We start from the raw sequence: 21,241 nt of genomic DNA, 5'->3' as shown, positions 1-21,241 counted from the left end.
CACTTGTCTGTGAAAGCAATTCATTTTATTATGGCTCCACTTGTATTTTCCTTTAAATGGTCCTATTTCTGTCTTCACCTGTCTCCCTGTTATGTTAGTAGTGCTATAGATTTGGCACGCAGTTCTGCCTGTCCTACACTCTCTGAATAATATGGAGATCTATCCCATTGAAGCCAGTAGAACCTTCCTGGCAGCAGCAGCGATTGAGGGTTGTATGGGGCGGTAGCAGCACCTTCCTGGTGGTGGTGGTCTTGTGCACTGGTATGCGGCAGGGCAGTGGTGAGGTCGGGGGAGCTCTGGGTTGGTGTCATCAGCATCTCACAGGTGTACCTACAAGACACTGATGTCAACCTGGAATGCCCTCAGTCCATCCCTGTTGTGCTGCTGGGAGGTAGGATTCCCTCTTCCAAGCAACATGCTACTGCTGCCTCCTGGCACTAGGCTATAACTCTTCCAGAAAGTGTATTGTGCCACACCATGCATTTTGAGGCAGACAATTCCACACCTTCCTTTACAAGATTGTAGCATCTAGGTTTCTTAGAATGGCAGTCCCCTACCATCATTTAGCAATTTTGAGTGCATATCTGCAAATCTCACAGTAGATTGTGGAATAGTTTATGATAGATTGAATGTTATCAGTTCGGCTTTGATTGCAAAAAATCTGATCAGCCCTTTATTGAACAGAAATGTAATACAAAACGTAATTATTTTTAAGTACAGAAATATACACCTATCATATTCCCTTTGGCCTCTGTTAAATTTAGGCTGTAATTCTATATTCCTACATGGGAGTAAGCTCCAGTGAATACAGTACTAATTATTTGTGAGTAAACATGCATAGGATTGCACTATATAGTTTTCAACCTGATCTTTGCATGCAAATACTATAATTTCCATGGAGCTTGAGCTAAACTTTTATTATAATTATGTTTATGTTTCCCTTCAATCATATTTCCAGGGTATTAGGCAAGAAAGTCAAATGTAAATCCATTCTTAAATATGAAGTACAGTCGTACCTCTACTTACGTATCCCTCTGGATACGGAATCTTTGGGTTACGGTTACAGCATACCCGGAAGTGTATACTTGCGTGTTTCGCTGCATGCGCAGAAGCGCTTAATTGTGCCGCGCGCATGCACAAAAACATGCCTCTAGCGAACAGACCTCCGGAACGAATTAAGTTTGTATTCGGAGGGTCCACTGTAAAATAGAAGAAAGAACTTCAGAATTTCAATTAATCACTGGAGTTCTGTTTGCAGAGACCCTCCTAGATAGTAATTCAAGTAATTAGATTCAAAGCATTTTTAAAATAAGCTGTTGTACAAGCAGTATCTATCTCAGTGAAAATCCAGAAAAGACAGCGAATTTTACAGATTTTTGTGAGTGATGTAATCAAACACATATTGAGGGTGTACGTATGTCCAAACTTAGAAAGGAAATTCATGATACAACATGAGAATCCATTAAGAAGCACTGTAAGATTATTTAACAAATTTTGTAAAAAGAGTGTAGGTATCAGATGGATTAATTGTCACTGCACAAATTCTAGTGGCGAAATTACTGGAAATAAAACACTCACAACCATAGAAGAGCGCTCTTAAACTGGCATTTCTACTAGTTCTGCTTAATATATGAAAAGTGAACTGACCTGGCTACAGTGCTACATGTCTGGCAGTCTGGTGTAAAGCTGCCTTCTCATGGAAAGGAAAGGCTCTGTTGTCTTCTGTGGAGCAGATCTCCATGTTACTCTTTGCAGGATTGCGCAAAGTTTTCTCAGTTGTATCACTTCTGGTGGTGAAATGTTTTAATGTGACTGAGCATAAGTCTTGTGCCTTCATATTTAGTGTTTGATTTCGAAAACTACCATGAATGTTCACAAGTTTCTTTCTTCTGTTTGATTTCCTTCGTTTTTCTCCAGGAGGTAGACCAGGTTGATCAGGTAGGATATATTGCTGGGAACTGATCCTAGCTGTGTTGGCTTAGCTCAGTTTCTCATGCTGCTTCCATGTAAAAATACAATATTTCTACAGCTGGATTGAACAGTTCATAACCCTCATTCAGCAGCTGGAACATGCAGTACTAAAATCCTTTTTTGACTGCGCAGCCTATCAGCATTCCATAATTTCTGCTTAACGCACTTCAGTATGGAGACATAATGACAAAAGTTCTTTTTCTTCCCTTTTTTTTGTTTTGTCTGTGGTTCTGTTCTTTGGATCTCATCTGAGGTTGCCTGGCCTAGCATTTGTGGTCGGGAAATGGTGAGATAGATCAGTACTCGATACTGAGTTGCTTGGTGTCAAAGCCAGTGGCTAGCAGTATCTGGGTGACAATGGGCATTAGTCAACATGTGCTTGCGCACATACAGATTACCAGATAATGCATACATCTAAGCTTTCCGCATTTCATGACAACATGCTAACTCCATTTCACAAATGGCATTTGGAATATTTAATAATTTATCATTAAAATATCACTTGTAATTTGAAGCAATTGCAAGATGTCCAGCATATATTACTTACAGTTTCATAGAAATTCTTTGCAAATATCTGGTAACTGAGTTATATTTGGTAATATGGAGGGGGTACTGGTCTATCTAAACAGAGCCTTTTGATAATGAATGCAAGCTGACTTGCCAGAGGAAGACTTCCTTTTGATGTTTACACGACTTTTCGAAAAATATTTTCAGAAACAGAAGAATATTGCAGGGTCACTTGCTTTCTGGATGGCAAATGCATCTGAGCTGCTAAACTTCATTAAGCAGGATCGAGAGCTTAGCCGAATCACCTTAGATGCGCAAGATGTTTTGGCACACCTAGTTCAAATGGCATTCAAGTAAGATAATCAGATTTCTGTATATAGTACATTCATCAAATTTTTCCTTTTTCAGGAAAAGTTATACATTATTATTTCCAAATGCCTTTAAAAGCAGATATTGAATGTTATCCAATGTTAGTCATACCCAGAGTAAGCTCATTGAAATCAATGAACTTTATTGCACTTATTTCAGTGGGTCTACTCAGAGTATAATTAATTGGCTATCACCAGTGTTTTCATTTTTTAAAAAATTAAAGTTGGTTAATTCATTTGTTTATTATATCTGTTAGTTGCTCTATCTACTGGTGCATTGTGCATCTTATTATGCTCTAAGTGAGGAGGAGTTCATCCTTTTACTTGGGCACAATAAAAATTCTGAAGATTCTTTATTAGAATTAATTTATATTAAGAGTGAAATGTACAAGTGACCTGTGTAATTAGAAGTAAAAAAATAAACTCCTTTTGGTGTTATTTTTCCAGTTTCAAGCAATCTGCGTTGTGTAATAGAGCTAGTAGATTATATGTTAGAATTCCACTGGAATGGGGGGAAAATGTGACATCCCCCATCAAAACACGCACACAACATCCCCCCCTTTTTTTCCCTTAGCAGTTTTGGGTTGAACCCGGAGGAAGTCACATTGTAGTTCCACTGAAATATGTGGGACAAATTAGTCATCACTAGCTCAAGTCTCATTGTAACTATTTCCAGTGTCAGTTGCAACAAAAACAATAAAGTGCCACAAGACTGTTGTTTATCTCAGTTCTTCTCCTAACATCCCCTTGGTACAATCCCATAAAAATCATAGTCAATTTCAAAATATAACAGAAATTGACTTGGCACAGTTTGGTATTTTTAATTCAGTATTAGTGCAGCAATATTTCTTAATGCATCTGTTTCTTGGGAAATTGCTCAGGAAACTTGGTGAATAATAGATAGTGAGGTTGCAGTCCTAAGCACACTGAGGAGTAAGGCCTGGTAAACTCAATGGGACGCTGAGATATGTGCAGGATTGTGCTGAGAGTTGAATTGTTGACACTTAGGTAAATTCATTTTTTACATGGCTGCAGGTTTTCATCAGCCTAATTTCTATGTTCATGAATCTAAATATTCTTTATATGGGTGGAAGCCTTAATATTAATATTTATACAACATTTTATTTTTTTCAGATATTTGGTTCATTGTCTTCAGTCAGAGCTTAACAACTACATGCCTGCATTTCTTGATGATCCAGAAGAAAATAATCCTCAAAGGCCTAAAATAGGTTAGATCACTTTATGATATAATGTACTAAGCATAAGGCCTACTGTCATGAGAGGAGCACGGTGGGAGACCTTATATTTTGCAGGGAACTGCAATGTGTTTTTGCACGTACAATAAGACATACTATACTTTGTGAGGAGTTATTTATCAGCAAGCTGCATGGCAGCCATTGACATCTAATCCACCTTTCCCGATATTGTATGTTAGAATGTATCCGTGCATGTATTTGTGTGTAATAATACATTATTTGTGTGTAATAATGCATGACCCTTCCCACTTGGATAACTCCAGTATCTGCCCTAGGCAGTTTCTTTGAGGACTTTAAGCCATGTTCTGTGGCAGTGCCCAACAATATAAATATAATATTTGTGCTAAAGACATTACCAATTATGCATATCTATTGGACCCATTAACCATTTACAGTGGTACCTTGGTTGTCAAACTTAATCCGTTCCGGGAGTTCGTTCGAAAACCAAGGCGCGGCTTCCGATTGGCTTCAGGAGCTTCCTGCATTCAATCAGAAGTTGCGTCGGATGTTCAGCTTCTGAAAAATGTTCACAAACTGGAACACTCACTTCTGGGTTTGTGGTGTTCAGGAGCCAAGGTGTTTGACAACCAAGGTTCCACTGTATAAAAATTCTAGAAAAGAAAGGTGCAGACAGGTAACCTTGAATTTATTGTAAATTTTCTATGTGCAGTCATACTGCAAATAGGAAGAATGCTGCTGCTCCTATGCTTAAGGACTGGCTTGTCTGGAAGGAATCTGTGAAATAGCTGACATTATATAATACACAAATTATTATACCCCTTCCTGAACCTAAGTTTGTCCATCCTCACATTCTCTTAATTTATTGATGAAGATTGACATTACCTTTGTTTCTCCTTTTTCTTTGGTTTTCCTATGACAGTTGCTGCTTTTTACTCTATGCATTGGGAAATTTAAAAATTAAAAAAAATATGGAGTACAAGTATGACTTCATTATGCAGATAAATACATCATTGTTATTAATGTCTTCCAGTCATAATGTAATATATAACACTGAGTAACTTAACAGAGTAGCTCAACCTGGAATGCATAGCTGAGTAAACTATTGTATTTTTTCTTCTAGATGACGTCTTGCATACGCTGACTGGAGCCATGTCCCTGCTGCGGCGATGTAGAGTGAACGCCGCACTGACCATACAGCTCTTTTCCCAGCTGTTCCACTTTATCAACATGTGGCTTTTTAACCGATTGGTTACTGATCCAGATTCAGGATTGTGTTCACATTACTGGGGAGCCATCATCCGGCAGCAGCTGGGGCACATTGAAGCTTGGGCAGAAAAACAGGGCTTGGAGCTGGCTGCTGATTGTCATCTCAGTAGGATAGTACAAGTAGGTATTTGGTACTAATAGGAAAAATAAGTGCTTGCTTGCATGATCTTGGAAGATCTTCCTCTACTAATTGAACAATGGAAATTCAGACTTAGCCACCTGTATGAAGTCATATGAAACCAGTGTCTGCAAAGTAGGGTTTGGGGTGTTCAGTTGCTTAATTGCTTCAGTGTGGTTTTCCTCAGAGAGGTCTGTTTTCTTGCCGTACTGAGGAGAGCTGTTTTGTACCAACTGCCTTATTTTAAAAAAAGGTATTTTCTAGTTTAACCTGTTCTAAGAGTTTCAAACACAAAATGTGTACTCATTCAAGAGCAGGGTTCCACTCCCCAATTTGGTGTGTAGGGTCCACTGTCATGTTTCTTAATAAAATAAAGGTGATTCTACTAATTGTGCTTCTTTTTCAGGCAACTACTTTACTTACTATGGATAAGTATTCACGTGAAGACATTCCAAATATCAACAGTACCTGCTTTAAACTCAATTCTCTACAACTGCATGCATTGCTACAAAATTATCATTGTGCCCCAGATGAGCCATTTATTCCAACAGTGAGTTAATCTTGACATTCATTTATTTATTTATTTATTTATTTATTTATTTATTTATTTATTTATTTATTTATTTTAAACATAATTTCCCTATAAATTTTTATATAGAGAATGTTATGGGGAAGCGTATGAAAAAAATAATCCTAGCTTTATGTAATAATAAAAAGTTTGAGACATCTGAACCCCATTTTTTAAATGGTGATAGTAATTCTTAGCTTGAGTAGCCTATTCTGTCTCACATAGAGAAGGAAGAAAATACAGGCACCCCCCGTTTTTCATGGGGGTTGTGTTCCAGGTCATTGTGTTTGACAGTGCTCTGCCGCAATGCTCGCATGCGCAATCACATATCAATTGGGTGCACGCAAATCTGCTTCATTGTTTTGAGTATCAACAGATAGCTTAATGATGCATTTTCAGTGCTCTTGGACTTATTTGTGTTTTCAATTTTGGGACACATTGCAGCATTCTATTTATGAAACTTTATTATTTTTCATAGGACTACATCGATGGAGTAGCTTGCTACAAGTCCTTGAATTGTAGGTGGGAGGGTGGCGAGAGAAAAAAACCTATTAGTTCTAAATAGTCAAACTGTAGGTTAAAAACCTAACATCTCCCTTCATTATTTTCCCTGCTCTTCAAAATACAGATTTAATCAAATATATAACATCCAGTATAAATCAGTTTCTTCCTATTGCAAAAATAAATGCCTGCAGTTCTTGTTTTGGTATCAATATAATAATCCCCTTTGTATTACTCGTTGATCACAAATGTTTAATATATTTCTAATAGTTTGAAGAATTTCATTTAAAGGGCACCAGTGGGTGGGGTGGGATGAAACTAAAGTTAAAGCTCACAGCTACAGTTGAACGAAAGCTTTTGCCTCTTGTATCTGCTTCAGACATCATCAACCTAAACATATCACATACATCTTTCACATTTGCTAATTTGGGGTGGCTAAAGTATAAAATGATAACTTTATATTATTGGATTCTCATGTACAGCATTGTTTACTCTCTCTCTCCCCCGCCAAACTAGGAGTTAATAGAAAATGTTGTAGCAGTGGCAGAAAACACCGCAGATGAGCTGGCCCGAAGTGATGGTAGAGAAGTACAGTTAGAAGAGGACCCTGATCTACAGCTACCCTTTCTTCTGCCAGAAGATGGTTACTCATGTGATGTTGTCAGAAACATCCCAAATGGGCTGCAAGAATTTTTAGATCCACTTTGCCAAAGAGGTTAGTCCTTTTAGTCTTGTACTGAAATGCTTGCTCTGCTGTAGTTCAGCTAAGAAAAATTGATTTTGTCTTTAGATGTTTGGAAATCTCTTCTTGCCATTATTTATATGTAGGATTTCAGCAACTTTTGTTGTCATGGAGATTTTATTTGGGCATCCCTTAAATCAAGAAAAGGAGTGTCTTCTTTCCAGATTTGGTATTATCATGTGATGCACATTCTGTGTTTCTTCCTTCCATCTTTTAAAAGCACTTGTCACGTTGATGATCAACGCTGTTTTTAGTAATGAACCATTTGTATGCATGGTATTTGTTTTTTGTGGACTCTCAAATTACCTAATATGAGACCTGGAAAATACATTCAGTTATACATTGTCTCCCCCACCCTACCCCTTCTAGGTTTCTGCAGATTGACACCTCATCCACGTTCACCAGGAACTTGGACAATATATTTTGAAGGTGCAGATTATGAAAGTCATCTGTTGCAAGATAATGCTGACCTGGCAAGTACTTATCTTCTGGACATTATGGTAGAGGACATAAACTGCAGTTTAACCATATGCAGTTTGTTAATTAGGGTGGCACTAGAGAGTTAAAATGCAGATATGGATTTACTATATTTTTCCTTCGGCATAGCATATATTAGTGCTTTACTTAAGCTATTCAAAGTGCTTCGTTTTGCAACATAGAAGTAAGTTGTGAGCAGAATTACCTGTAAGTGTATTAAAGTACCCAGAATGAATTCTTACTGCTGTGCTCAGTATCGTGGAATACAGAGTTTAATCTGTGCTTTGTTTCTGTAGGCTCATCCGTTAAGGAAGGAACCTGAAATAATCACTGTGACACTAAAGAAACAAAATGGAATGGGCCTGAGCATTGTGGCTGCTAAGGTATGAATATCTAAATATACTAGAAAGCTCTGCCCTCCTGTTTGCTCCACTCACCCCCCCCCCCACAAGGCCCATTACTTGCTGAATTGTCTGCCCTATCAATATGCTTTGTAGCCCTTTTTTTACCTTCACCCCCATGCACATGCCTTCTCTCTGTAACCCTTCTCGCTCACAGACCACCCTCATCTTCCTCCACACGTTGCAACTACTAAGCACCCCTTTCACCTTCCACCCAATTTTGAAGTCGCTATTTCCTCCTGTTTTGCAGCCCCTTTTGTGCCCTCACTTTCATATTCACTCCTATTTTCGTACCTCCTCCCCCTCCTACTTCTGCAGATAAATGCTACTGTACCTTTAAGAATAGAATTTTGAAGACTGCCAGCTGGTTCAGTTAGGGATGGTTAAGTGATGGATGTTGTACATATATGGTGTTTGCTTATTAATAAAATACTTGTACAGTACTAAATTACTGCATTGAATCTGTACATACATGGTACCAGGAGTGAGCAATATTTGAGGGCTCCTTTATCTCATACACAAGGTAGCTGAGGAATGAAAGAGGGAGACAACAATGGAGAGACCTAAGGGGGGAAAGTGGCAATTTAAAGCAAGCCTTGAGTACTGTAAGAAGGGAGTTGAGAAAGGCTTTGTTGTGTTAGCTTTTTCATGTTGACCTCTGTGTTGTACCCATTTCCATTATTTCTCCTTGTTTTCCCCCCAATTCTCAGTGTTCCTCCCTTCACTTATCCCCCATTGTCTTAAACCATCCCTTTCCCCCCTCCCAGTGTCCCTCTCTTCTCGTTTTGATTTTGTCCACAATAGCCATAAAGAGAGTAACTGAATTGCATCTCATCCTATTGACTGAGGTGTGGGGAGTGAACAGGCAGCAGAGAGGCTCACCCTGATGACACTTCATTCTAATGTGAATTATTGTGCCACCAGTTTCCAACCACCAGATGGTGCACTGTACCAGTATTGTAAAGCTGCCACATATTTAACAAATGTAAAGAGCTAGTTGGTAGGTGGCAGTGTTCTAAAACAGCATTTATATTTCAGGGAAGAAATTTTAAGATCTGTACTGTTGAATTCATTAATGATCTTGCATCATTTAAGCCAGAAGCAAGTCATTCACTTTTGTGTTCTGCTATTAAGATACAAATGAACAGCTTGCTATGTCAGCACTGACCACTGTCATAAGTGACATTGTCTAGTTTGAAAGAGTCTCTGGCAGGAATACAGGTGTAGTAGCCTTCTCCGCCCCCTTCTGCAGTCATAATTCATCTTGAAAAGAATTAAACCTATTCAAGCTAGGTGGTTGCAAGAGGGAAATCACAATTTTTAATGGGACTAATCTGCGACCTCAGTGGTGGTCTTTTAAAGTCTCTTTAAATTTATAGCATTTTTGACTATTAAGGACATGGTGCTTCTTGTTTCCAAAGTATTGTATCTTTGCTTGGATGCAGAAGGGAAGAAAGAACTGGCTCTTCTGAGTGGTTTATATGTATCGAGTGTAAAAGAATGAGAGTGATCTTCGTAGCTTTATTATTAATCGTATTTTACGATTAATAATGTGCAAATATCTGGCAATTTTTAATTGGTGACTACTTCAGACTATTCTTATGCACCTTTAGTGATATTTTTGCTGATTGATTCATTTTTACTTAGGACATGGTTAGTTACCCCAGAGTATTAATGTAGGCAGGGCTGTTTCTGGCAGGTGCAAGACACAGGGCAAATTTGCACACTAGGAATCTCTAGAGGGGAGACCTTCAACTTTTTAAGGGCTCTGGACAGATTTAGATTTTTGAGCAAGTGCTGTGGACATCACACCCTCTGGCCACTTCTTTTCTACCTTCCCTGGATCAGGAAATCACACAATCTCTCTCTGGAGAGAGAGAGTGCAATGCACACACTTCACTTTTTCAATGAATCTCTGTAAAAGTCATATTCAGTAGAAAAACGCTTAGAGCAGAAAGAGGAAGTGAGAAAATACACCATTTTTCTAACTTTCTCCTTTGGCTCTGTATACTTTTCAAGGGAGAAAAAGAAAATCTACCTCATGGTGAAAGGGTTGCTGAATGGGAGGAAGGCCTTGGAGACTTGGTGAGCCCTAGGGGAAGACCTCAAGGGCACCACTGTGCCCATGGTCACAATTATGGCAACCTCCACTCCAGCGTTCCCTCTGGATGGTCATGGTTGCTGCCACTGCCACTCCCATGCCTCTTCCTGACCTCAACTCAAATTGCTTTGCCATTTTAACACCGCATCAGTGCTGGTGCACTTTCCTCCCCTTTATCTGAAGAAAGGGTTGCTTCCTCAGAAGCTAAGCAATCAGGGTAAGGTGGTCCAGGAAAGGGACTGTGTTGGTCATGTGTGTGGCCTCCCAAAGGATTGAGTTCCAGAGCAATTTGCTAAGGATGGTCCTGAATTCCTATGCATGTCCAAATTACACTCACAAATTATCCAAGTAGGAATGTGTTATTAAGCCTTCTTCCACATAAAGGTTGCATTCTCTGGATCCAGGCAAATAGAAATGTTCTGGTCATCTCATCTGCAATGGAGAAAGCAAGAGCCCCAAATATAAGTTTAAAGACTTTTAAACTTGTATGAGTTTCAGCTTCACATTATTAATGTTTTTCATTTTTTTGAGGTGATAAAATCTTATATTGTTGCTGTTAACATCTTATGGTGTTGTGAAATAGACATTTGTCTAATCAGTGGTAGTCTGGCCTCTTGACTAGAGTGCTGGCTTGACAGATCCCTGGAGCCATGACCCAGCATTAGTTCTAGGAACAGGCCGAGGTAAATCAGTATAAATTAGTTTCTAGAGGAATTTAGTGATGTCCTAGGAACTTCAAATTATCTGATAGGCATGGTTCCAGAGGGCAAACAGAAACCATTCACCTATTGCCAAGAGATTGGGACTTCCAGTTCAAATCTTGTCTGTGTTTTCCAGGAGGTGTAGTAATAATCCTTCTAGCTGTTAGCATGTAGTTAGGAACATGAGCTGTTCTCTGTGATAGTACCAGTGAGCATAGCCACACTGGTTTGAAAAGGCAATAGCCACGTTTCCAGTACCGCATTAGGAACAGAATAAATTGCCTACCATTGATGTAATGGTTTCCAGTAGTGGTCTCGCTTATGCTTCATTTCTGTTGCAAGACTTTTCTATAGCAGAAGTACTTTTTTGGTGGTAGTGGCCTGATTGCTCGGGGGTCAGGGGGCAGTAATACTAAGAGACTAAGGGCAGAATTTAGTGCTCTAAGCCTGAAAGATGTTTTGATGTTAAATGCTGCCTGACTTCCAACCACACTGTGGTTACATTTTATGAAATCCAGATGATTTGGAAGCAGTGTGTGCATGCAGTTTACTTTAAAAATATATCACGGGGTGGGATGGGGAGTGAGGGGAGGGGTTAGCATACGACTTCTTCCCATCTGTGGGCCAGCACTTACTTCCTGTTTAATTTGGATTTTCTGTATCTTACTGAAAAGGCCGCCTTGATTTTTCTAGGCAGTGCCTATAGTTTAATAAAGATCTTAATGATAAACTAAAGGAAGAGTAGCATAACTGATTGTGCAAAGAGTTGGAATATTGTATTGGTTGTAACTAGTGTTGATAAATGCTATGCTATATCAGTGTCCAGTTCAGAGCTGTCTTGCTGGGTGTTTTGGAAAATCTGGCAGACTGATGTTTGGGTTGTAGTCGAAGGCAGAGAAAGGATTGAAGAGTTGTATTTCTGGAGTTAAAATGTGGTTTTCTGTCGTTGGAAGAACAGAATCCTCGGTAAGTCTGTTCAAAAAGTGCTTTTCTATAAATGTTTAAAGTTGTCGGTGACTACTTCATTTGGCACTTCTTGTTGTTGCATGCAGCTAAGTGATGTTCTTTTTAAAAGTTAGCACAATAATTTTTTACCTTAAGCCAGTTCCTTTTCTGTGCTTTTTAAATGACAAACATAGTGAGAGGTTTTAATCTACTGTAGTCTGCCAAGTGAACAATTGCTTCATTTACTATTGAAAGATTATGAATAATGTAAGATGTGCGCTTTTCCTTCTATCTATAATCCAGAAATATCTTTATAAATCTTGTGATTTCACTGTGTGAAGAATGTTAAAACATATTAAAATTGACATTCTAAACACTAAGTAAGAATAAAATTAACTGACTTCAATATATTTATTTCTGTAGAGGTTCCTTTAGCTAATTTACATGTCATTTCAATTGCTGTAAGTATTGATATTGAACTACTTGACAGCATAGTTGACCTAAACACAATCATAGTTGAAACGCACATTTTTCTCTCAGTGTCAGTCACCACTCTTCACAAGGAAAATTCAAAACATTTGCTATAAAGCAGTGTTTTGTTTTCATGCCTGTACTTTGATATTGGAAAGGAAAACTCACTAACTTTTTCAAGTAATGATGGAGAAAATATCTATTATCAATGACAATAGTAGAAATAAAATCATTGCACGAGGAAAGTGCAATACAGCATTAAACCACTGATTTATGTAAAAATGGATTTTTCAACAAACAGCTTTCATCTAACCTTTAATGTATTGTTGATGTTCACAGTCTAACAGTTCTGCATACTTACAAGCAATCCTATGTATGTTTACTTAAAAGTAATATGTTAAAGTAATGATAGTAATGTAAAGTAATGATAGCTGCATTTTGGATTGCAGCCTCAAGCACCTAATTCTTTTATGAATTATAACTAATATAGCTACCACTATTCTGGATTCTGAAGCTTATGTTAAGATGGGATAAAAGAAGAACCAAGCTTGAGTTGGAAGGGACCCTGAGGATCATCTAGTCCACCCCCCCCCCCCTGCAGGAATATGCAGGTGTCCCATATGGGGAGCAAACCTGCAGCCTTGGTGTTATCAGCACCATGCTCTCACCAACTCCAGCTTCCACTACTTCAAATTTTCAAATAAGATTAGTCGCTGATATTGTCACATCCTACTGTTTAGCAGTTTCTTGAAGAAGAATGTATAGAAAGAATGGGAAAAGCTTTATATCATTCCCACTTTCTGTTCTGCTATGTCTCAGAAACAAACTTTTATGAGAGCCACTATAGCCCAAATGGGAAAAGTAAATGGCCTGATTACAGTGTGAATTGAGTGCTTTTGATCCAGAGATCTATGAGCAACGTTACACTCACAGAACACTCCGTCTCGAATAAGGAGAATAGAAGAGAGGTGGTTTTCCCCAGCTGCCCTTTCCCTCACTGACTCTGCACATTTGTTCTGGAGGATAGCAGTGAGACAGGGAATTTGCAAAAAATCACAAACCACTTCCATGAGTGGGAGCCTGCACTGAATTGCAACTCCTTTCCATGAATGGAAGGATTTGTAACATTTACAGGACATCAGGCTACTCTTCTCTGACACTTGAGAGATCACTCAGAGTTCTATTTTCCACATGGAGATTTAAAAAATGGACAAAACATGCAAGTGCCCCTCTGACAGTTAGATGCACAGTCCTTTCTACCTTCTATGTAGACAAAAGTTATGCAGCAAATTGAGCATGCATATATAGAGGGGGAAGGTTCCTAGCTAGAGAAAGTCAATAGTCCCGTGGTTGAGCACATGCTTTGCATGCAAATAATCCCACATTCAATCCCCAGCATTTCTAGGTAGGGCTGTGATGGAGTCTGCCTGAGGTTCCGCTGACAGTTGGGTGTCTACAGTATTGTGCTAAAGAGACCAGTGGTCTGACTTATACATATAGTACATATGGAACTATATGTATATGTATGCCCATACTTATACCACATGTATACATGTATGTATGGAAGTAAATTTGTTACAGATGAGTTCTCTTGCTTTAGAATCTATTTTAATACTTACAAAGTATAAAAAGTGTTCTAAGTGTTGTATAGATATTAAAGATAAGATAGGTATATTGAGGGTTGGGCACTACTACTACTACTACTACTACTACTAATAAATATAAATTTATTTTTTATACCCTGCCCATCTGGCTGGGTTTCCCCAGCCACTCTGGGTGGCTCCCAACCGAATGTTAAAAACACAATACAGCATTAAACATTAAAAACTTCCCTAAACAGGGCTGCCTTCAGATGTCTTTTAAAAGTAAGATAGTTGCTTATTTCCTTGACATCTGATGGGAGGGCGCTCCACAGGGCAGGCGCCACTACTGAGAAGGCCCTTTGCCTGGTTCCCTGTAACCTCACTTTTCGCAGTGAGGGAACCTTCATAACATATATTTTATTGAAATCACCTGTGGCCAAAGTCTGTTTAGATAAGCAGACACACATCTACTTGCCTGCCCTATCATCAACTCACATTATGTCTTCTGGAAGAAGGGCAGCATTGGTGTCCTGTCATGATTTTACAACTTCAAAGAATTAGGTTTGACCAAGAATGCTATGCAAGATGCAACTAGTGCAAATCAAGGCACTTTTTACCTCACCTTCCGCAACTTCTTCCTTCTGCTTCACATTTCTTAACAAAGCCTTTGCTTCTGCCACACTTGTTGCGGTTTACGAAATCAAAGGTTCTGTTAAGGAATTTGAAGCAAAAGGAAGAAGATGTGGAAAGTTGGGATTAATACTGGTTGCAAATGTACCATTCACAGAAGTATATTTTGCATTTCAGCTTTAGAAGCCATTGAACAATACACATGCTATGCAACTCACATAAATTCAGCAGGGCTTCTGTTTAAGAAATTGCAAGCTAACAAAATAACCAGGGATATAGTGTGATGTAGCTGTTGAAGAGTCTGAATTAAGAGTTGGCAGTACTTGTTCACCTCACAGTTCAACTATGAACTTGCATTGTCTTGCCCTGGACCACCTAATATCTTCCCCTCAGTTCCTCTGACTACTAGCCAATCAGTAATATAAGTATTGTGATACTGGCTGCCCTTACAGGGATGGTCAGAGATGTCAGTGAGATATTTATATCAAATAGTTTTATATTTTAGTTATCAGTGGGTAAACTGTTAAGCGAAACTGCAATATCATCACACTCCTATATTTCTATTTGTATAATAAAACAAAATGTAAAGAATGTCACCACACAGCCCTGGTTGGAGGATTTGTAGTTTTGTGTCCCAATCATGAATGTGCATTAATTCGGGATGGGATGGGGAGCAAATATGAAGTAGTGGTCTAAAGCAACAGAAGTTTGAGTTAAGCAAGGTAGGAGGGAGGTGACAGGAAAATGGGGTATTTAATCAAGCAAACACTCATATGTGTGCAATATCAATCAACTGAACTTAACATTCTCCAGCTGACAGGCTTAAGATTCTGTTCATCTTAAAGGTACAGTAACATACATCATCATGGAGGACGGGGAAATGCAAAGGGGGCTGTTAACTAGGAGGAGGCATGGAAATTAGGTGATCTATGTGCAAAGGAGAGTTGAAAAAAAGAGGAAGAGGGAGATAGGAAAAAGAAGATGAAGGGGAAAATGGGAATGCAGAGAGCTGCGAAAAGGGGAATAAGAGGTGTGGGAATGCAGGTGAAGATGAAAGCATTTGCATGAAAGGTCTGTGGAATAGGAGGGGGTGATGGCTTCATAATGGGGTGGAAGGCGAAAAGGGTGCTTAGTAGTTGCAATGTGTGGGAAGAGGAAGATGCAGGTTAGCAGGATGTGCAGTGGGGATGCACGAAAGGAGGGGGATGAGGAGAAGGCATGGATCTGGGAGTGAAGATGAAAATGGTTGCAAAGCAGAACAGAAGAGAGTGGCTTCATAAGTGTGGTTGGGAAGGTGAAAAGCAAGCTTAGTAGTTGCATGGGGTGGGAAGGGATTAATGCGGGGAGAATGGCAAGATTTGCTGCTTGTCAGAAAAAGCAACCTTTATTGTGCATTTGTAATAAGAATTGCTTTATCTCTTTCTAGGGCGCTGGTCAAGATAAACTTGGAATATATGTCAAGTCTGTGGTCAAAGGTGGTGCTGCAGATGTGGTTAGTAGTACCTTTAATTATTAAATTACTAAAATTTCAGTGATTAATTTTGAATAGTTATAAACTACATAGCTTAGCTTGGCTAATCTCCTACTGTATAATGTACCTTTGTCTTATGAAACATTTAACCAGGATGGCCGACTGGCTGCAGGGGATCAGTTACTTAGTGTGGATGGACGCAGTTTGGTTGGACTATCCCAAGAGAGGTAAGTCATGCTTTCATGTGTTGTAGAAGAGTGGTGTGGTTATAAATCACATAGGACTTTTCCTCTCATCTTTTACACCCCTTGATTTGATTGACATATATTCCATTCTCAACCTCCTCTGTCTTTATAATCACTGGTCATGCCATAGATGTTGAGACACATTTGCTCACCCAGACATGTGTAGTGTAGTGCTGTGACTTGCAATGGCTCTGGGTTTTTTGAATTGTAGGAGGCATTTGGTTTGTCCTGAGAAAAGTGACTGCGCTTTTCATCTCTATGCTATCTGGTCTGCCAGACTGTTTCACAGACTTGTAGCGCTTCTATTAGAGCCATACGGGGAAAATTGAGCCCTTTTGCCACAGTTGCAGAAGTGGGATTGCACAGAAGAAGAGAAGAAGAAGAGTTTGGATTTGATATCCCGCCTTTCACTCCCTTTAAGGAGTCTCAAAGCGGCTAACAATCTCCTTTCCCTTCCTCCCCCACAACAAACACTCTGTGAGGTGAGTGGGGCTGAGAGACTTCAAAGAAGTGTGACTGGCCCAAGGTCACCCAGCAGCTGCATGTGGAGGAGCGGAGACGCGAACCCGGTTCCCCAGATTACGAGACTACCGCTCTTAACCACTACACCACACTGGCTCTCCCAGCCACAGATTGGCAACCCAGCCAATCCAAACAACAACAACACTAGTGTACCCTTTTCTGCTGCAGTACCACTGATAGCAGCTCAGAGTGCCTCATCAAAGAAAATTCTGATTCCCAAAGTCTGTGATTAAATCCTGTATTTGATTTAAAGCTTGCGGTCCTTGAAGTTTTAAAGACAGTCATTTGTGCCATTTCTACTTTAGAAAATAAACTGGCAATTTTTTGTGTGGTGTGTGGGGGTTTTTTTTACTTAGAGAAAGTTTGGATGAGTTGTTTAGCGTGCAAGACGTTAGATGAAATTTTATTCTACTCATGGTTCATAAAAAGGCCCTTATTCCAAATATTACTATTTTAAACAAATTAGTTTTATCTTTTATCTGGAAAACTTATATTTTGTGTACTTTCTATTTGATCTTTAGTACTATCTTGCTACTGTCAATTGTAGTATTTTTAAATTAATTTTATTTAATTCTTACCTCAGGGCAGCAGAGCTGATGACAAGAACAGGATCAGTAGTGACGCTAGAAGTAGCAAAACAAGGAGCAATTTATCATGGTTTAGCAACTTTGCTTAACCAGCCGTCTCCAATGATGCAAAGAGGTAAACAACTTGAAATATTTTTGTCCGCATACATTTTTGGGTGAAAACCAATCTTAAATCTCCATGCTTTCTTGAAATTGTGTTTGAATAAACATAGTACAGCCTAATTCACTCATTATTCTTTCTCTGAAGGAGAGGCTTATAAAATCCTTAAAGTCTAGTACAATGCAGTCCTGTGGATGTCTACTCAGAAAGTCTCACTAATGGGGCTTACTGTTGGACAAATTTGCATAGGACTGCAGTGTTAAGTGTGTTGAGGGTTGTTCCCCAAAAGTAATGAGAACACAGACTATTTCGTAATCTGTTTCCTTCTGTGTTAAATGATAATGACCTGTTGAAAGGACAAAACAGTCAAGATTGTCAAGCGTTTTGAAGATTAGATTAAAACATTTTCTATGGGTTGGTACTGTTTGGCAAACATATATTGAGCCTGACCTCTGATCCATCTGGCCTAGTACTGCCTGCTCTGACTGGCAGCAACTCTGCAGATACCCGCTGCATAATATCCTATTTGCTGGGGTTGAACATAGAACACAATACATGCAACACCTGAGCTTTTGTGCTGACTATGTGCTTCCCCAACTTGGATAGGAGTGAGAATACTGCATTTCATTTCTTTTGGCCCAGTAAATACAGATTGTGTGGCAGCCCTGTTCACTTGTTAATTTCACTGGCTTGGAAGGAGCTGTAATTCAAATGATTCCTGATTCATCTCTCATTCAGAGGCCCCGGGCAAGCCACTTTCATTTCACGTGAGATACTACCACCTCAGCATTAATTCACCTTAAGAAGGAAGCAGGAGGTGCTTCATAGTTTAGCCTCTGTCTGAGCTTGTCTTCAAAGAACCTTACTCCTAGTAAATAGAGAGTGTCCAGTGACTAAAGCCCCATTTGACCAGCACACAGCAGGCAAATTCACAGTTAAGTCCAAATTCTCAATTCACTTCCCTTCACCCAATTTCATTCATCTGGGATTAGGGGCATGACTTCGAGATCACATACCAGGTTCCGGCAGCTTTGAATCCAAGCAGTAATCATATGAGAAGTTAAGCAATGGTTGTTCTCATACAACTTCTCTCTCTTTTTGGAGTTTCAGACCGCCGTGGCTCAGGTAAACCCCGACCAAAAAGTGAAGGATTTGAGCTATATAACAACTCCGCTCAGAATGGATCCCCTGAGAGCCCCCAGTTGCCTTGGACAGAATATAATGAACCAAAGAAATTGCCAGGGGATGACAGACTGATGAAAAACCGAGCTGATCACCGATCTAGTCCCAATGTAGCAAGTAAGCAGGAAATGGTTTAAAGATGTTTATATGGACCATGTTTCTGTAGAGGACTGAAATGCTCTGAAAATTAATGGAATAAAAATTTGATAGTTAGCTACAGGGGCTAAATTCTAAAGAAGGTAGGCCTCCGCAGATGTTATGAAACACCCAACGCATTACATCAGATTGTGAGTCCTCACAGGCCATCATTCAGCTTGTAAGTGCCTGGGACAAGAGGTGAGCCAAAGAAGAAGAAATCAGAGGCTTTCAGGAACCTGCTGTAGTGGGTATATGTATTTGTAAAATTATGTACAGTGGTACCTCAGGTTACAAACGCTTTGGGTTACAGACGCTTCAGGTTACAGACTCCGCTAACCCAGAAATAGTACCTCGGATTAAGAACTTTGCTTCAGGATGAGAACAGAAATTGGGCTCCGGCGGCGCAGCGGCAGCAGGAGGCCCCATTAGCTAAAATGGTGCTTCAGGTTAAGAACAGTTTCAGGTTAAGAACGGACCTCCGGAATGAATTAAGTACTTAACCCGAGGTACCACTGTACTGAGACCCCTAAGTACATGCATACATCATTTGATTTGTATGCTGCCTTTCCATAGTTAAAACTATGCTCAAGGCAGCTTACAACATGAAGAAATATACATAATATAACAAAAATACAGTAGTCATAAATATGTACAGTAGGCTAGTTATTCCACCCTTGAATAGCTAGCTGTGAAACAAATTATATATACTTTTTTTCTTACATTATTTAAGAGGAGCAAACAAGTTTATCAGCCTTGTTATTTCTCTTAGTTTGAATTAGTTCTCTTGTGTAGGCTAACAAAGGTGGTTTAAATTTGTTTTCCCCCTCAACAGACCAGCCTCCAAGTCCTGGGACCAAGAATGCATATGCAGCTGGAACCACTAACAAGATAACATCAGTGTCTACGGGAAATCTTTGCACAGAGGTTAGAAGTAGCAAGCAAAAAAACATTTACCATATATAGATCTCAGTGTGGTGTGTTTTAATAGGTACAAAAGTGTAAATGATCTTTCTATATTTATACAGGAACAGATACTACCATCCAGACCTGAAGCATATCCTATCCCAACACAAACTTACACCAGAGAATATTTCACATTCCCAGCCTCCAAATCCCAGGATCGAATGGGTCCTGCTCAGAATCAGTGGTCGAGTTATGAAGAGAAACCCCAAATTCCACCTGAAAGTAATCATTATATCAGTGTTGCAATGCAGGTTAGAAATTTGCTTTTATCAACTAAGTTAACTGAATGGTTTTGGTGTTGTGGTATGGAATAATAAGATTGGTCCCCTAATATTTAGTACTTGTAAAAATATCTCTGGTTTGTTACAGCTGCTATTTGTTATTTGGTTAGCTTTAAAATTAGAAATTAAAGGTTCGCAGTATATCTAAATTGCTAAGAAAAGGTTCTATACATACTGGCATCTTGTATGAAAACTTGACAATATATATTTATGATGTTTGAAACATAGCAATAGTAAATAATATTGGGAACATTACTTTTGCCAAAGGTTTGTGTCTTAAGGGTGACTGTAAATGCAGTTTAGTATTCAAAGACTGCATTAACTATTGTCAAACCATAAAATGCCTGTTTAAGTTGTGTTCGCTTTTAAATACCCAAGTCATTAGCAATCTGCTAGTAGCGTTTTCACAGTGCATCTTACACAAGTAGCTTTGTGTTCAGTGCTTCTGGACTAATAGAGCATAAGAAATGCTTTCATTCCAAACAATGCATTCTTTCTAGGTCATGGTTAAGGTCATTGATAGAGAAGCACCAAATAAGTTGCCTTTGTTCAAAGTTTCTAACTACAATTCTTTTGCATCTGGTCAACTTTGTGCCTAAAATAAATCTTGGAAGGAACACTTAAGGAATTTTGAATTAAAATTAAAAATTTTAGATGGTTTCATTGGAGGTTCTAAGGTATGTGGTGTCTTATTATCAAATGGTATTACATGCTGTGCAGTGGTTGTGTTTTTCACTTAATGCTGGAGAACTTCACAGTGATCTAATAAAAATGCAGCATATCTGTGAAGATGGAATATTTTACCAGGAATTTAATGATCAGATGTTTTCCTACCCTATATAACTATGAGAAGGAGTGGGGGAAATACAGTAAAGTGAACAGATGGTTCCACTTCCTGTGCTGCTCTTAGGGTTAATTGTGATTATAATAAAAGCTTGTCACAGCAGTTGGGGGCAGGACTAGATAAGTTACTATGCTTCAGTTTTTCTTGTAAGCTGCTAGCCCTACATCTTCTGTGGGAATACGTTTCAGAGCTGGAAGTAGTTTCTGTTTGGCATTGTTGTGAGTTCTGTGTGAGAATGGGTATACAGTCTAAATTAGGTTGCTGTTCTTTCTCCTCCCAAAGTAATTTCGTAATCGTGTATCAAAGCTCACAGACCTCTAGAGCTTGCATAACTTGTTTGG

At 39.1% G+C, this 21,241-nt stretch overlaps 1 protein-coding gene across 23 annotated transcripts in view; it reads left to right on the top strand.

Moving 5' to 3' along the window:
* AFDN (afadin, adherens junction formation factor) overlaps positions 1–21,241 on the top strand; it is an 86,810-nt gene that overhangs the window by 50,337 nt on the left and 15,232 nt on the right. For 13 of the 23 annotated variants that reach the window (XM_077925820.1, XM_077925818.1, XM_077925817.1 and 10 more), the window contains 14 exons: positions 1,918–1,938; positions 2,686–2,831; positions 3,981–4,075; positions 5,184–5,449; positions 5,854–5,997; positions 7,033–7,231; positions 7,628–7,731; positions 8,032–8,118; positions 15,994–16,059; positions 16,192–16,265; positions 17,389–17,507; positions 18,597–18,791; positions 19,645–19,736; positions 19,838–20,026. In XM_077925820.1, the coding sequence (XP_077781946.1) occupies positions 1,918–1,938; positions 2,686–2,831; positions 3,981–4,075; positions 5,184–5,449; positions 5,854–5,997; positions 7,033–7,231; positions 7,628–7,731; positions 8,032–8,118; positions 15,994–16,059; positions 16,192–16,265; positions 17,389–17,507; positions 18,597–18,791; positions 19,645–19,736; positions 19,838–20,026 (1,797 nt within the window). The remainder of the gene's footprint in view (positions 1–1,917; positions 1,939–2,685; positions 2,832–3,980; positions 4,076–5,183; positions 5,450–5,853; positions 5,998–7,032; positions 7,232–7,627; positions 7,732–8,031; positions 8,119–15,993; positions 16,060–16,191; positions 16,266–17,388; positions 17,508–18,596; positions 18,792–19,644; positions 19,737–19,837; positions 20,027–21,241) is intronic. The other 10 variants (XM_077925822.1, XM_077925821.1, XM_077925828.1 and 7 more) reach the window with 3 other exon arrangements.

Source organism: Podarcis muralis, chromosome 3, assembly GCF_964188315.1.
Source record: "Podarcis muralis chromosome 3, rPodMur119.hap1.1, whole genome shotgun sequence".
Lineage (NCBI taxonomy): Eukaryota > Metazoa > Chordata > Lepidosauria > Squamata > Lacertidae > Podarcis > Podarcis muralis.
Note: the sequence above shows the minus strand (reverse complement) of the source record. Positions and strands in the feature narration are given on the sequence as shown.